The sequence below is a fragment of the Mustela erminea genome, chromosome 11, assembly GCF_009829155.1.
Source record: "Mustela erminea isolate mMusErm1 chromosome 11, mMusErm1.Pri, whole genome shotgun sequence".
NCBI classification, from domain to species: Eukaryota; Metazoa; Chordata; class Mammalia; order Carnivora; family Mustelidae; genus Mustela; species Mustela erminea.
This window is the reverse complement of record NC_045624.1, coordinates 13,093,518-13,109,319: the sequence shown is the minus strand read 5'-3', so window position 1 is coordinate 13,109,319 and position 15,802 is coordinate 13,093,518. Positions and strand designations below refer to the sequence as shown.

The window sequence follows — 15,802 nt, the reverse complement described above, 5'->3', positions numbered from 1 at the left end:
AATTTACTAAACAGTGCTAGATTTTTGGAACTTGAGAAAAAAAAAATCAGAGAAGCCCTCATAACCTCATTGAAAATTCACTGTTAGAATTCACTTTAATGAGCAGCTAGCTATTTGTGTATACACAAGAATCCTCTCTCAAAGAAATAACACTTCACACACTGGCTAAGTTGGTTAAGTCCAAGCTTTTTCACTGAAACTGCAAAGCTCTAGGTCACCTGGGTGGCACAGTCAGGTAAGCGTCTGACTCGGTATCAGTTCAGGTCATGATCTCAGGGTTGTGGGATCAAGCCCCACCTTTAGCCCCACATGAGGCTGTGCTCAGCATGGAGTCTGCTTGTCCCTCTCTCTCTGCTCCTCTCCCCACTTCTGTACATGCATGTGCATACTCTCTCTCTCATAAATAAAAACAATCTTAAAAAAAAAAAAAAAGGAACCTGGAAAGCCTTTCATTGTCTGGCCTCTTGTTTCTAGGTGAAACCCATACAGTCATCTTTTTTCAGTTCCTCAAATAGGATGCTTTCTTGTGCTTCACACTTTGCCCATCATTTTTATCTTTTAAAAAAAATTTTAATTATTAAGATTTTTCCTATTTTTAAGTAACTTTTATACCTAGTGAGGGCTTGAACTCACAACCCTGAGATTAAGAGTCATATGCTCCTTGAACTGAGCCAACCAGGCACCCTGACGACTTTGTGTTATTTTTTAAGTAAGCTCTGTGCTCAATGTGGGGCTCGAACTCACAACTCAAAGATAAAGAGTCCCATGCTCTACCGACTAGGCCAATCGGTTGCACCTTAATTTTAAGCAAACTCTATACCACATGTGGGGCTCGAACTCATGACCCCGAGATCAAGAGTCATGCTTTACTGACAGCCAGCCAGGTGCCCCTTCTTCTCTTATTCATCCTGCAGAGCTCAGATAAAATGCCATCTCTTTAGGGCGGTCTTCTTTAAACTCTAGAGGTTTGAGTCTCTTGCTATCTCTGGACTGAGCCACTGATTGATCGACACTCTTGCAGAAGTCTGGATTTTTCCTCTGTAGCATTTAAAACAATTTTATTTATGTAATGATATTAGTCTCCCACAAGCCCGAAAGTTCCATGAGGTAGGGACTGTTTTCTCAGCTTGCTAACCATGGTGTCACCAGGGCCCCAGCAGGTACTCACTCAGTACTCTTAGCGGGTAGATACTTTCCCACAAATCTATCTTAGAAGATACTCTCCAAGGAGGAGGTGGAGAGGAGGTACATGAAGTTGTAAGCTTGTTGGTCAGACAGTGGCTGAACGGCTAGAGGGATGGAAGTTTGGGGCTGGTGTCATGGGGAAGCAAGGAGGGATCCTGGGGAGACTAAAAGATGCTCATTCAGTGAGTTTTCCCCAAGTCCCCAACACCCCATTCCCACCCCAAATGAGTCATTCCTCAATCAAGTCTATGCAATTCATTTCTTTAGAGAAAGAGGTGAACCTCAGGGTATAAAACCAAGGCCGAAGTAACTTTGCCAAATTAAAATGTGTCCAGGAAACCAGTTACTATTCAACTGGATGGGACTTCAACACAGAAATGATCGTATTCCTCCAAATCATCTTCAGTTTGGGAAGCTTACATTCCTCGAATATGTGGAAAGATAAATACACCTTCTTCTGCTGTCAGTTGCTGAGAAAGAGCTTTGTTCTCCTGATGGACCAACACTACTTCTTTTTCGTTGCTCTTTTCCCTTCTCCCTTCTTTGGTTTCCCCTTGCCACGAAGCTTCTTTAGGCGCAACTGCTCATCCTTGAAGTCCTGGTGCTCATCTCTGAGCGGAGAAAGGAAAAATAATTAGCCCGTATTTTGACCTGATGGGAACAGCACACCAATCTAGCCCTGTTCCCTCAGGCTGCTCTGCTTATCAGTCCCTGACTTCTCACGGCACATGCTCGGCTTGGTGAACAGAAAGGACAGAGCGTCCCCAACAAACACACGAGTTGTGTTCCAGAAGTTCATTTCTAAGTCACAGTGTCCCCTCACAGAAACAATACCACAAGCGACTAAAACTCCCAGCCAGTCCATATAAACTGCTGCAACAATGAGACAATGCTAATAATTACCTCAAATTTCCCTATAATGCTAACACTGACCATAGGGAAACAGAAAGTGGGTCTCAGCTTGAAGAGCTACATAGAGACCCTGTAAGCCCCAGGAATTAACACCTACTATGAGGGGAAAAGGTCTGAAGGAAGCTACCTTAATGGCTGTGGATAATCCAGACAAAAAGGCTGCTGGGGGAAGGCTCAGGTAGAATGAAGCCAAATCAACAGACAGGTACTCTAGAGATCAAGGTGGCCAAGGCTATTTGTACATATGGCTGGGGTGTAAGCTGAAGACTGCCTGTCCTCTAGAAAAATGACTGCATTCTAAGATTAAGTGCCTAGAACAGTATATAGCATTTAAATATGTAAGGTTTGGAACCCATTTCAACCTGGTTCCGATCACAGCTCCGTCTACCTTTTAGTAGCTGTGTGACCTTGGATAAGTGATTTTCCCTCTCTGTATCTTAGTTTCCTCACCTGTCAAGGATGGATAATAATGGCATACAAATTAAAGATAAGAGGGGGTTGTGCTGGGCCCAACTGTTAACTCCTTAGTTTTTTTAAAAAAGGGGTACAAACTAAAAATGCCAGAAAAAATGTCGAAAGGAGTAAGAATTCCAATAAAACTGCCACTTGGAAGAAAGGAGGCTCCTATAAACCAGCTAGGAAGGAGACTGGTTTTGGGGCTGGGACTCTCTTCATCTGACCAATGAGAACCTGTTGTTCTGGCAGCCTGCTGGGGGGTAGGGGGTGCTGGGAGGGGGTGAGGTTTTCCTCCGTAGCATTTGGATCAGTTTTCCTCTGCATCATTCAGAGTGCTCTTAAATTAATAAATAATTAAGCATATCTGTAGCTCAGTATCTCGTCAATCTTAGTCCAGTTTTAAACATAATTAAAATGTCTTCCAATACATGTAGGTTTCCTTTTTTATTTTTTTCAGTGTGCCCATTATGAGCATTTTAAAAGCCTTTCTCCCCAAAACTATGCCTTTTGAGCCATCTGGGTATTATTAGAAGAATCACAAAACTGTAGGGAAAAAAGCCTGAATTTTTCCTTTTCTGATCTACTAGAAAAATCGAACAGGTTACTGTGTGGTTTTTGCCATTACCTATAGAGGCCAAGAAAACGCAGTGTCCCCATGAGAGCATAGTAAGTGTTGTGATTTGGGTACCAGTCATAAGTCTCTTTTCTCTTGGCCAGAGGCTGCTCACTGAACAGTTTCACCACTTTCATGGATTTGGAATCAGTAGGCCTGGCCACTTCACCAAACAGCCGGGCACTCAGACGAGTCATGCGCAAGGCATATTCTGAAAGTGAAGACATTTCTTGAGCAGCAAGGAGGAAGAGTCCCTACAGAAAATGAGAAGATAAACAGGTTAGTGTGTGAAATTCCAAGATTATCTAATGAGCACTTTCCAAAATAAAAACAGCAGCCACATGTGAATCAGTCATGTGGCTGGAGGACATGCCTTCGAGTTGAGAACTATGCACAGCCCAAATGGTGGCTTCCTTTGCCCACTTTACATTTCTTATTTCTACATTCGATGTTCTCACACTACCACCTTGCTGCACTGCCCTTTTTAGGGCGAACCATTTTGTTATTTACTGATAGTTTACCTATTTGCAGGCTAGATGAGGAGAGGCAAATGAGTTATCCAACCACAGCATTATTATACCTTCAGAAAACACCCACCTCAGCACTCTGCAGAATAAAAATGCTGACTGCTTGCCATCTAAAGGTTTAATCATGGCAGAGAAATAATTATCCTGTTGTCTTTATTATCAGCCCTTTGAACACTGTTCTCCTCAAGGGCTCCAGATGGCTCTGAGAACTGCTAATGAGTTATGAGGTCATTTAGCCTCTAGGCGGCTGGACTGAATTCTGCCTAGAGACTGAGAGCCATTTGGGAGAAACAAAACAGAGGTAGTAGTCTTATAGAAATAAACTCAACAGCCCTTAAGATTCATTTTATTCCTGAATAGAAGGACTTATGGGTTATAAAGTTATGTTTTATCTTCCATCTTATATATTCTGCTTTAATGCATTGTAAGTTCTTATTAGCTGTAAACAGTAACTTTTTCTTTGGAGGCACAAGCTCAGAATGTTGAAATAGGTGTAAGGATGATATCTGTTAATAGGCAGAAATCACAGCAACATGCATCAAACATTATATAGGCAATACATAAAAATCAAGAACACTGCTGGTGAAATAACTGTATCATTCCACACCAGGTGTAGGGTTACTGCTGGCAGAATATGCTACTTTAAGTGAAATTTTGTAGTGAGATGAGAATCTTTGCTAAGAGACTGTCCAGGGGACAGTCCAGTGGAGATGAAAAAGAGTTGCTATCTAAACAGAAAAAAAGTATAAACTTATTTTGAAAAAACAATGGGAGAAAAACAAACCCAAAACTCCAGCCCTCGTAGGGTACCTGGCTGGCTCAATCAGTAGAGCACATGACTCTTGATCTTAGTCAGGGTCATGAGTTCAAGCCCCATGTTGGGCACCAAGTTTACTTAAATAAATAAATCTTAAAAAAAAAAAAAAAATCCTCCTCAGCAAGAATGGGGCCAAGTAAATTTCAAAATAGCTCTTGCAAGAAAAAAAAAAAAAACCCAAACCTTATTTAAATTAAGGAATTTTTCATGTCCATTTCTAGATCCATTGAAAGAGCAGAGGTGGACCTCAAACCAACTGCAGAGTGCCAATCTCAAACCATTTACCAATCTGAGCACCCACCAAACAGGCCAATAGTGCCATCTGAAGGCCAGCAATGGGAGAACTGTCAGGTCCAGGGTCTTCCCTGCCCCTGCAACCTGGGGATCACTTGCAAACCTTTTTCCTTTTCCTTTCACCCCCATCCGTGCCCCAAGCCCTTAAAATCTGCTTCTCTCTCAACTCTTGGTTCATTGTGTGGATAGGAATGGGTTGGGCTGGGTTGGTTAGGGGTAGGGTTATATTTTCATCAATGAGGAAAAAAAGGCATTAACAGTTTAATGTATTAATAGGAAATATTAACAAATCAGTGCTATAAACCTTTAAAGGCTTTACAGATGCCCATGAGTTGCCTTCAGAGGCTAGTTTCTTTGCGTGTTTTACCTTTTCTCTTCCTCCAGTTGAATTATTTTTTTCCCTACATCAGATAAAAGAAAAACTAAAAAACAAACGGTTTCTTAGTCAACTTTGCTTTGTTTCGCTTAATTGCTATAATGGCATTCAAATAGACTTCTGTTGCAAGTGCACAGTATTTCCAGTTATACGGTGGCCAGGGAACTGTTGTTTTGTTAGTGTTCTCAGACAAATGTGTTCCAACTTCCATCACTTTATTTTTCAAATGACGAGGCGGCATAGAAGTCCTGAGGCCTATTTGCATCCTGGCTCTGCCATTTACTTGCTGACTGTCACTCTTTACTACCTTAAACTTTTTAATGGGAAAGCGTTACTTAGGATTTTTTTCAGGACCCTAGTATGCCTCCTTACAGAATATTTCAATTTTATCTTGAAAAATAAATATGACTAAGTTAAAGACATTAAAGTAAAAGGCAAAAAAACTTCACCCCCCCCCCCCCCCCCCCCCCCCCCCGCTACGATGCAGAAATGCCGTCTGATGAGCTGAGAAACAGGCCTGCACGCGACCTAATGAGGGAAAGAGTAACCGCGCCGGAGAGGAAACTACGCTAGCGTCCCTCGTTTGGTAAATTCCCCAATTTGCGCAGGAAAAGGCCAACTGGTTTGCAGGATATGGTTAGTAGCTGGTTAGTAATGAAATCGATTCGTCTCATTCCTGGCGACTGTAGAAGGTTGGAGATCCTCGCAGGGCTTCTCTAACGACCGTCCGTTTCTCACTGCAGGAGAGCCCCCCAAAACTCTCCGACAATCTTACCTAGTCGCGACCTTCCTCTCCCGCGCGACCCTCTCCCGGAAGGCCCGCCCCGGCCGGGCTTCAACCTCCGGCGGGAGTCCGCAACGGAGAGCAGTGGAGAAACGGAAGCCGGCGGATAGAGGGGAGCCCTGGGGGAACCCGGAACTACTAGCGCGCTCTCTTGGAGGCTTGAAAGGTCACACCTGGCACCGGGCTCGGTGAGGACAGTGAGTCGTGTCTGTGGACTGGAGATGGTTGTTTAGGGAGGAAGGCTGACTTTAGGGGAATGTCTTGCAGCGTTCGCTAGATATATTTTGTTGGCAAATGCCTGCAGAGCTGCCCTCTAAACAGTGGTTATGAGCGTGCCGCGTAGTGGAGGATGAAATGCATTTTATTCTTTATTTTTAATGATCCTTCCTCTGTCTCTTTTCATCCAGCACCTTGACGTGCTCCAAGGGCATTGCTTGATTTGAGGCTGAAGGGTCTTCTGGCCCTGCTGGGATGCCATTTCCTTCTCTTTCCACTTATCCACGCCTCTAATGGTCGATTAGTTATCATCTGTAGGAGACTGTTTTTGGTACCCCCTTGCTGGATTAGGGCGCCAGTTGAAGCAGCCTCTGTGGGCGGGGGCCCGGAACCTTCCTCAGGGGGTGAGGAGGGGATGTTTGTCAGACTCCTCAGTAGCGACCTAGATACCGCTTGGCAGACAGTAGAAATGCTGCAAGTATGTCCCTCCACGGTAACTCCGCTCGCAAGCACGCCACACCTCATAAATGTATGAAGCATTTATTGACAGATAGTAGGCCTGAAAACACTATTATTCAAGACCTTTCATAAATACTCTAAAATGCACACTGGAAATAAGTAAGGCACACCAGCAGCGAGCCATATACCTAGAGGATATTCTGTTGACACTCTCTTTCCTCCTACAGAATTGTATTATTATTATTATTATTTGCCATTTTTAAAAAGGGAAAAAGAAAAGAGCCTCAAATAGAATCATTCCACCCACAATCCCCCTTAGCAAACCAAGACTTAATCACAGTCTGGAACTCCCAGGAATTTGACCTTTTAACAGTCAATCTGAAAATTTCTGATCAGCACTAGTGAGGTAAACTGTATGATAAAAAGCTTGCCTTCCGAGGGTGCCTGGGTGGCTCAGTTGGTTCAGGTCATGATACCAGTGTCCTGGGATAGAGCCCATGTTGGGCTACCTCCTGAGTGCGGAATCCGCTTCTCTCTCTCTGTCTCTCTCCCCCTTCTGCTGCTTATGCTCTCACTCTCTCTCAAGTAAGTAAGTAAAATCTTAGGGGAAAAAAACAAAACAAAACAAACAAACAAACAAAAAACCCCTTGTCTTCCTAGTAGTTAGTAAGTATAAGATCCTACATCAACCAAAACAGTCTATGACTTCATGGCCAGAAAACTCTATCACAGATTTATTGAAGAAACAGAATACCAAAGATTACTATTTTATCTTATTTTTTTTTAAGATTTTATTTATTTATTTGACAGTGAGAGAGGGAGAGATCACAAGTGTGCAGAGAGGGAGGCAGAGAGAGAGGGGAGGAAGCAGGCTCCCTGCTGAGCAGAGAGCCCGATGCTGGGCTCGATCCCAGGACCCTGAGATCATGACCTGAGCCGAAGGCAGAGGCTTAATCCACTGAACCACCCAGGCGCCCCTATTTTATCTTATTTTTTAAAAAGATTTTATTTATCTATTTCACAGAGCACAAGCAAGGGGAGCAGCCGGCAGAGGGAGAGGGAGAAACAGGCTCTCCGTGGAGCAGGGACCCTGTTGTAAGGCTCGATCCCAGGACCCTGAGCTCATAACCCAGGCTGAAGGCAGACACTAAACTAACTGAGCCACCCAGGCACCCCCAAAAGTTATTATTTTACAGTGGAAGCCCACATAAAGGAGTTGACAGCTTTGAAAGCTGACACCTGGTTTCATGTGATAATGAGTATCTTACCACACTGCTGGAGGCTATCAGAGGTCAGAGTGGGAAGTCTTACCTGATGCATTATAACCTGAAGCCCTTGTGATCTTTTGAACTGGCCAGCAGTAGGGTATAGAGGCTACTTTTATAGTTTCCTTATATGCAGTTTTTTTATGTATAATTTTTTTGGCTTTTTCATTTTCTTTTCTAGTTTCCTACAAAAATACAACTTTTTAGTAAATAAGTAAAGCGTTAAAAAAAGAAACCCTCAAAACAACAACAACAACAACAACAACAAAAACTTGCTTTTCTATACCATCCACAAAAAAATGCCCTGGCTTGAGACAATCCTTTCCTTTAACTTGCTAATAATTTTCTTGCCCCACCCTACTACCATTTTGTACAACTCCTCAGGGTACCTTTCTACATGCTAGATGGGCGGCTGCCCCATTCATAATTGTTTAATAAAGCCTATTGGATCTTCAGGTTTATTCAGCTGAATTTTAAAAATTTTGTTTTTTAGCAAAATCTTATTAATCTGTGTTATAGAATTTGCTTTTATCAAGTTGTTTTGACATGTTATCAACCTATGATACAGTAAGTAGACTTCTAAACTTGGTCTGGTATGAGTTTACTACACTTGCATTTACACACAACGTAATGAGTATACCTCATTCTTTTTTGCATAGGTCAGTCCAAAAATAACATTCTGGGTAGAAATTCTACCTTGTCTTTGCATTTTTGTGTAGTTGGCTGTATTTATCTAATAGCCGCTAAATCATGTAAACAAGGAGGCTCCCTTTGCATGTTAGAAAGTTTAAAGCCAAATTGGCAGTGGACCCATGGCAACAAGTATTATATGTATATTTGCATAAACTTTGCCATTGGTCCATTTATATATCTATTTTTTATTTTTCCCTTTTCCCATATGATTTGTGTTATCAGTATGTTTGTGCATCAGTCTATCATCTACCATAACTCTTGAAACATACAAAGGTATAAAGAGTTATAAGTAGCTACTCTTGAAGCTGCCTCTTCTGTCCTTCTGGCCAACCTACTATTCTTGAAGCTTTAGCAACCACCCATATCCTATGTGATTGATTAACTAAACCTTTTCTTTGGGGGGGGGGTCTATCTAAGATCATGCATGCTTTCCTAGAAAGGAATGAGCCCTTCTGCATGTCTCAAAACAGAAATCAGACCCTCTTGCATATCCCCCCAACCTTAATGCCCTGCAGTAAGGAACCAGACTCCCTTGCACAATCTCTGAGCACTGTGAAAGTATCTATAGCTGGCACCATTAAGTCTGCACAGTAATCAAGAAATGTTACAGACCACCTCACTCCCTTTACTGATTAACTTCTCAAAACTCCTTTAAAAATCCTTGGGCCAACAGAAGCATCAGAGTTGGCCTTTGGGCAAGAGTCTGCCTTCCTCCAGGTTGCCAGCCTCCTGAATAAAGCTCATATTCATTTCCAGTTAAAACTCATCTCTTGAATATTGGCTTTTTGAGTGACAGGCAAAAAGCTTGGGTTTTGGTAGCATACTGGGCATTTAGCAATATGACTCTCATTAAGTCAAGCTTAAGGAGTTCCACAAACTTGGTGGCTTAAAACATCAAAACTTTATTCTCTCATGGTTCTGGAGGCTAGAAGTCTAAAGGCAGTGTCACTGGGCCAAAATCAAAGTATTGACAGGGCCATACTCCCTCCAAATGCTCTAGGTAACAGTCAGTTCAGTTCTTTCACTCTCCCGACTTTCTGGTGGTTACTGGCATTCATTGACTTTTGACCACATCACTCCAGTCTTCAAGGCCATATCTCTCCACCTCCTCTTCACACCATTTTCTTCTCTATGTGTGTTGGAACTCCTAATGCCTCCCTCTCAGAGAGATACATTTAATTGCATTTAGGGTGCACTTGGATAATTCAGAATAATCTCCCTATCTCAAGGTCAAAATTTAATCTCTTATAGACATTGACTTCCAGGCTTTAATTTACCCACTTGTACTTCCAAGTTAAGGCTTCTTCTTCGTCGTCCTCTTTTTTTAAAAAGATTTATTTATGAGAGAGAGGGAGGGAGCAAGCAGGGTTAGGGGCAGAGGGAGAGGAAGACAAGCAGACTCTCTACTGAGCAGGGAGCCCTGACCCAGGGCTCAATTCCAGGACCCTGGGATGTGACCTGAGCTGAAGGCAGATGTTTAATCAACTGGGTCATCCAGGCAACCCCCCAGATTAAGGTTTCTTTAGGGATACTTCTTATAATCAGAGATTGCATTATAAATTTCTGTTTCTAATCCTCAGTCTTTTAAAATTGTGGGCTGCTCAGTGGGGAGCCTGCTTCTCCCTCCTTCTGGTTCTCCCCGCTACTTATGCTCTTTCTCTCTCTGTTAAATAAAGAAAATCCTTAAAAAATAAAATTGTGGGCTATGAATCATTAGTTGGTTGTGAAATCAATTTAGTAGCTTGTGATCAGCCTTAAAAGACATTAGAATAGGGACTATCAGAGTGCATCACATGTAATGAGGGTAATTATTTTTTTTAAGATTTTATTTATTTATTTGAAACACAGAGATCACAAGTAGGCAGAGAAGCGGGCAGAGGGAGAGAGGGGTAAGCAGGAACTGGATGCGGGGCTTGATCCCAGGACCCTGAGATCATGACCTGAGCAGAAGGCAGAGGCTTAGCCCACTGAGCCACCCAGGTGCACCAAAGATTTTATTTATTTACTTGAGAGAGAGAAAGAGAGCGAGAACATGAGAGGGGAGAAGGTCAGAGGGAGAAGCTGACTCCCCATGGAGCTGGGAGCGGGACTTGATTCCAGGACTCCGGGATCATGACCTGAGCCGAAGGCAGTCGCTCAAGCCACTGAGCCACCTAGGCGCCCCTTGTAATGGGGATAGTTATTGTTTCATGAAACAATATATATGTATTGGATCATAATGTAAAATATACTTCTTATTCTAGGTGGTGGCAAAATGGAAAGCTTCTGTTGTATACAGTCATTACTCATACTCAATGGCAAATATTCCTTTTTTTTTTAAACAGTTCTATTTTTTTTTAAAGATTTTTATTTTATTTATTTGACAGACAGAGATCACAAGTAGGCAGAGAGGCAGTCAGGAGAGAGGCAAGAAAACAGTCTCCCCGCTGAGCAGAGAGCCCGAAGCGGGGCTCGATCCCAGGACCCCGGGACCATGACCTGAGCTGAAGGCAGAGGCTTTACCCCACTAAGCCACCCAGGTGCCCCAATGGCAAATACTCCTTACCATTAGACACAGCAAGAATTAAAACTCCTATCATCTTCAGGTTCTTACTGTGTGGCCTAGTCCAAGGGGCGGGTAGATACTTACTCCTTTTGGTAAATTAATTTACAGATTCCCTGTTTCTGTAAGTACCCATTCCCAGCATTATCTCCTGTCTTCTATTTCTGCATGTACAGTAGTTCTTTTCTCACTTTACACACACACACACACACACACACACACACACACACACACGCACACACAAGTGTATCCCTTACCTAGAGTATAAAACCCTCCAGGATGGGTCAATTTAATGTTTTTTGTTTTTTTTTTGAAGCTTCCTTTAATGACCAGACAAGGCACCATAAACCCTTGTTAGGCTTCCTGTCTTTTCCTGTCTGATGTATATTCCAGGTAAGGGTGAAGTATGATTGTTAGAAATGCGGTAATTGGATATTTGTTGTGATTTTCTGAAATCGAGTGATAGTAAATGTCCTTTAATCATGGGAGTGATAGTAAATCGAGTAAATCGAGTGATAGTAAATGTCCTTTAATCACCATCCTCTGTAGCTAAGAAGTGCATAGTTATTGAGAGAGAGTCTGGTGAAAGCAAAGCCAAGACAGTGTTGAAGAATATCAAACCTGCAATTTTCCCGCACATGTTTAAACATAAGCAATTCTTTTCAGCTATTCTTTTTTTTTTTTTAAAGATTTTATTTATTTATTTGACAGAGAGAGATCACAAGTAGGCAGAGAGGCAGGCAGAGAGAGAGAGGAGGAAGCAGGCTCCCCGCTGAGCAGAGAGCCCGATGTATGACTCGATCCCAGGACCCTGAGATCATGACCTGAGCCGAAGGCAACGGCTTAACCCACTGAGCCATCCAGGCGCCCCCTTTTCAGCTGTTCTTAATGCTTATCTGTAGGACGTGTCATTATCTGGAAAGGAAAGCAACTTTGAAGCTGAATTAATAGAGGTTAGTGACATTGATTATTTCATTGATTACTTTAAATATAGAATGGATTATTTAAGGGACCTTCATTTTTTCACATCACACTGGATAATCTGCAAAAAAGTCATACAAATTTTATTTTAGATTTGGTATGTGTTATTCAATAAAAGCTAAAACGTGCTGTGGGGATGACTGTGGCTGGCTGGCTCAGGATGCAGAGCATGCGACTTGATCTCAGGGTCATGAGTTTAAGCCCCATGTTGGGCCTAGAGCTTATTTAAAAGAAAAAAGAAACAACTACTGTGAAATCACTGATACAGTTTACCAAATATTTACCATTCCTCCCCTTTCCAGGCCTAAGGTTGGAATGCATTTCATGGCAATCTTGGGAGTCCATAAAGCCAAATGTCTATTTCTGGCCAGTGAGCTGTGAACAGAAGTGAAGCATCACCTTCACCCATATGAAACTCCTCAGACCTCTTTTCCCTTTGGTGCCGAGGGTCCTTGTTCTGTCAGTCTAGGCCCCTGAGTGGTTATGAGGAGTGGATCCTGCTCCATCAGCCACAGTGTGCACATAGCTTAGGTGAGAAATGAGCTTTTGTTGTTTTAAGGCATACAATGTTGTTGTTTGTTACTGCAACATGACCTGGCCTATCCTATCTGATACACTTATTTTATAAAAGTCTATCATGGAAGTGGTGTAGGGATGGGAGAAAATGGTCAGAAAAAAGCCTTGAGACATTTTTGGTACAAAAAGTGCTTTTATTATAGCATGGGGACAGGACTTGTGAAGTCCTACCGTTTTGCCGTGTGAAGCTAATGGTTATATGCTTAGTGCTCAAGGAGGAGGGAGCATGCAGGGAGTATTAGATCATAAATGTCTTCTTCAAATTTCTACTTGTAAAACTACGTTTGCAAGATTCCTTTGGTGCTTAGCATTCAGCTTGATGTTAACTCTCAGTGAGAGGTACAGGCAGTCATGAGGCCCTTTAAGAATATAACAACCAGGGATGCCTGGGTGGCTTAGTTGGTTAACCATCTGCTTTCAGCTCAGGTCATGATCTCAGGGTCCTGAGAATGAGTCCCACATTGGGCTGCTCTCTCAGCAGGGACCTATGCAGGCTACAGGTTAGCCTTCTGGGCTAACAGTGAACATTTTTCTGCTTCTATCCTCATCAGGAGTATATAAATGCTACAATCCTGAACGTTTGTCACTTTTTAACATGTTTAATAGTGTGTCTGTCTCTTATTAACAAAAAATGAAATTATTAACAAAAAATGAAATTATCATATCCAGGCTGCTGGACTGATTAATTTTTAACAGTATATATTTTTTATTCTTCATTAAATATATAGGAAAACATTTTATTTTGATTTCAAAGGAACTGATTATGTAAGAGGACTTCATTATCTCCATTTCTCAGTCTGTACTTAAAAAAAAAATTATTTAGTTAGGGGTGCCTGGATGGCACAGTCAGTTAAGCAACCAACTCTTAGTTTTGGCTCAGGTCGTGATTTCAGGGTTGTGAGAACCTCTGCTCTCAGCATGGAGTTTGCTTGGGATTCTTTCTCCTTCTGCCCCTTGCTTTTGCTGTCTCTCTCAAAATAAATAAATAAGGGATGCCTGGGTGGTTCAGTTGGTTAAGCATCTGCCTTTGGCTCAGGTCATGATCCCAGGGTCCTGGGATCTGAGTCCCACCTTGGGCTTCCTGCTTAGCGGGGAGCCTGCTTCTCCCTCTGCCTGCTGCTCTCCTTGCTTGTGCTCGCTCACTCTCTCTCTTTCTCTCTCTCTGACAAATAAATAAATAAGATATTTAATAAATAAATAAATAGGTATTTTAAAAATAAGTTTATTTTACATAATCTCTACATCTAACATGGGGCTCGAACTTATGACCCCAAGATCAAGAGTCCCGTGCTTCTTTCCAGGCTATTTCCAGCCTATCTCTTGACTCAGGCAAAAGACTGTGGGCAGGGTGCCTGACTGGGCTCAGGAACTAACCTGTGACTCTTGAGTTCAAGGTTGTGACTTCAAACCCCACCTTGGATGTAGAGCCTATTTAATTTAAAACGAAAACCAAAAACAGCCCTGCAGGCAGAGCATCCCATAATGGAACCGAAAGGAACCCCTCAAGCAGAAAGAACCGCCCTGAGCCAGCAAGACTCTGCATGACTGACTCCAGCACAAGGATCGCCTTGACCTTTACTGTCCGCCTGCCCATACGCATAAACCTTTGTCGCACCATATCCTTATATAAACCTAGAAGTATTTTCAGCACTTTGGAGACAGTCTTTGAAATGTGTGTCTGCTGTCTTCCTAATGTGGGCCTCTCTGAAATAAATCTCTTTCTTGTTTGACTGCCACTTGTCTTTCTGCCTTTGCATTTTGTCAGCCTCGAGTGGCCAGACCTGGTGTGTTTGGGACCCCTGGAGCCAGTGCTCTTTTGCACCCCTGTGCCTGGTTACAAATTTGAGCTATTACCGAATTTTTATGTGTGATTCCTATTTAGTTACTTCTAAAGGGTGAAAACCAAAGTTCAGTACATGCCTAGACATACTTATTGAAGGAACGCTGTGTCTTTATCATACCCTAATTCATAAATAATATTTGTTTATTATGTTTTACTCTTATGGATTAATGAGGAAAACCACATAGTTTTATTCTTATAAAGGTGTATAAATTAACTTTATTTTAACATCATTTTACTCTTGATTGCTTATGATAATTGAGCTTATGAAGATATATTTGGTAGTTTTTCTCAGTTTTTAGAAAATATACATCAGAGGACATATTTTAACACATTTACTTGAATTGCAAATTGTCAGACTTCTCTTTTTTTTAAGATTTTATTTATTTATTTTAGAGAGAGAGTGAGAGAGAGAGCATGAACGGGGTGGAGGGGCAGAGGAAGAGGGATAAGCAAACTCTCTGCTGAACAGGGAACCCAATGTGGGACTCAATCCTGGGACCCTGGGATCATGGCCTGAGCCAAAGGCAGACACTTAACCGACTGAGCCACCCAGGCGTCCCCCACCCCAGACTTTTTCTTAAAGTGAACTTTATTTAGATGATTGGTTTGATAATGAGGATTGACTTCTTTTTTAAAATTTTTATCTTTTTTGGTAGATAGAGAAATCCTTTTTTAAAATTTTACTTAAAATTAATTAATTACCATACAGTATATTATTAGTTTCAGAGGTAGAGTTTATTAATTCATCAGTTGCATATAACACCCAGTGCTCATTACATCCAGTGCCCTCCTTAATGCCCATCACCCAGTTACCGCATTCCCCCACACACCTCCCCTCCAGCAACCCTCTGTTTCCTATAGTTAAGAGTCTCTTATGGTTTGTCTCCCTCTCTGATTTCATCTTATTTTATTTTTCCCTCCCTTCCCCTATGTTCATCTATTCTGTTTCTTAAATTCCTCATAGGATGGAAATTATACAGTAATTGTCTTTCTCTGACTGACTTATTTTGCTTAGCATAAAACCCTCTAGTTCCATCCACGTTGTTGCAAATGGTAAGATATCTTTTTTTTTTTTTTGATCCTTGAGGAATATTCTATTGGATATATATGCTACATCTTCTTTATCCACTCATCTTTGGTGGACATCTGGGCTCTTTCCATACGTTTGCTCTTGTGGGCATGGCTGCTATAAACATTGGGGTGCAGCTGCCCCCTTCGAATCACTATGTTTGTATCCTTTGGAGTAAATATCTAATAGTGCAA

General features: G+C 42.0%; 1 protein-coding gene across 1 annotated transcript; it reads right to left on the bottom strand.

Annotated features, from left to right (window-relative positions):
• Positions 1-1,041: 1,041 nt before the first annotated feature.
• MRPS33 (mitochondrial ribosomal protein S33) lies at positions 1,042-6,058 on the bottom strand. Its single transcript, XM_032304351.1, has 3 exons — positions 5,956-6,058; positions 3,179-3,420; positions 1,042-1,796 (listed from the first exon to the last, which is right to left on the bottom strand). The coding sequence occupies exons 2-3, from the start codon at positions 3,391-3,393 to the stop codon at positions 1,691-1,693; spliced, it is 321 nt and encodes a 106-aa protein (XP_032160242.1). The 5' UTR covers positions 3,394-3,420; positions 5,956-6,058; the 3' UTR covers positions 1,042-1,690.
• Positions 6,059-15,802: the final 9,744 nt, after the last annotated feature.

Bases quoted from the DNA above. Each gene is read 5' to 3' on its own strand.
- MRPS33 (XM_032304351.1), bottom strand. From the start codon at position 3,393: ATGTCTTCACTTTCAGAATATGCCTTGCGCATGACTCGTCTGAGTGCC. The intron at 1,797-3,178 runs GTAATGGCAAAA...TTCTCCGCTCAG, and splicing joins CGTTTTCTTGGCCTCTATAG to AGATGAGCACCAGGACTTCA.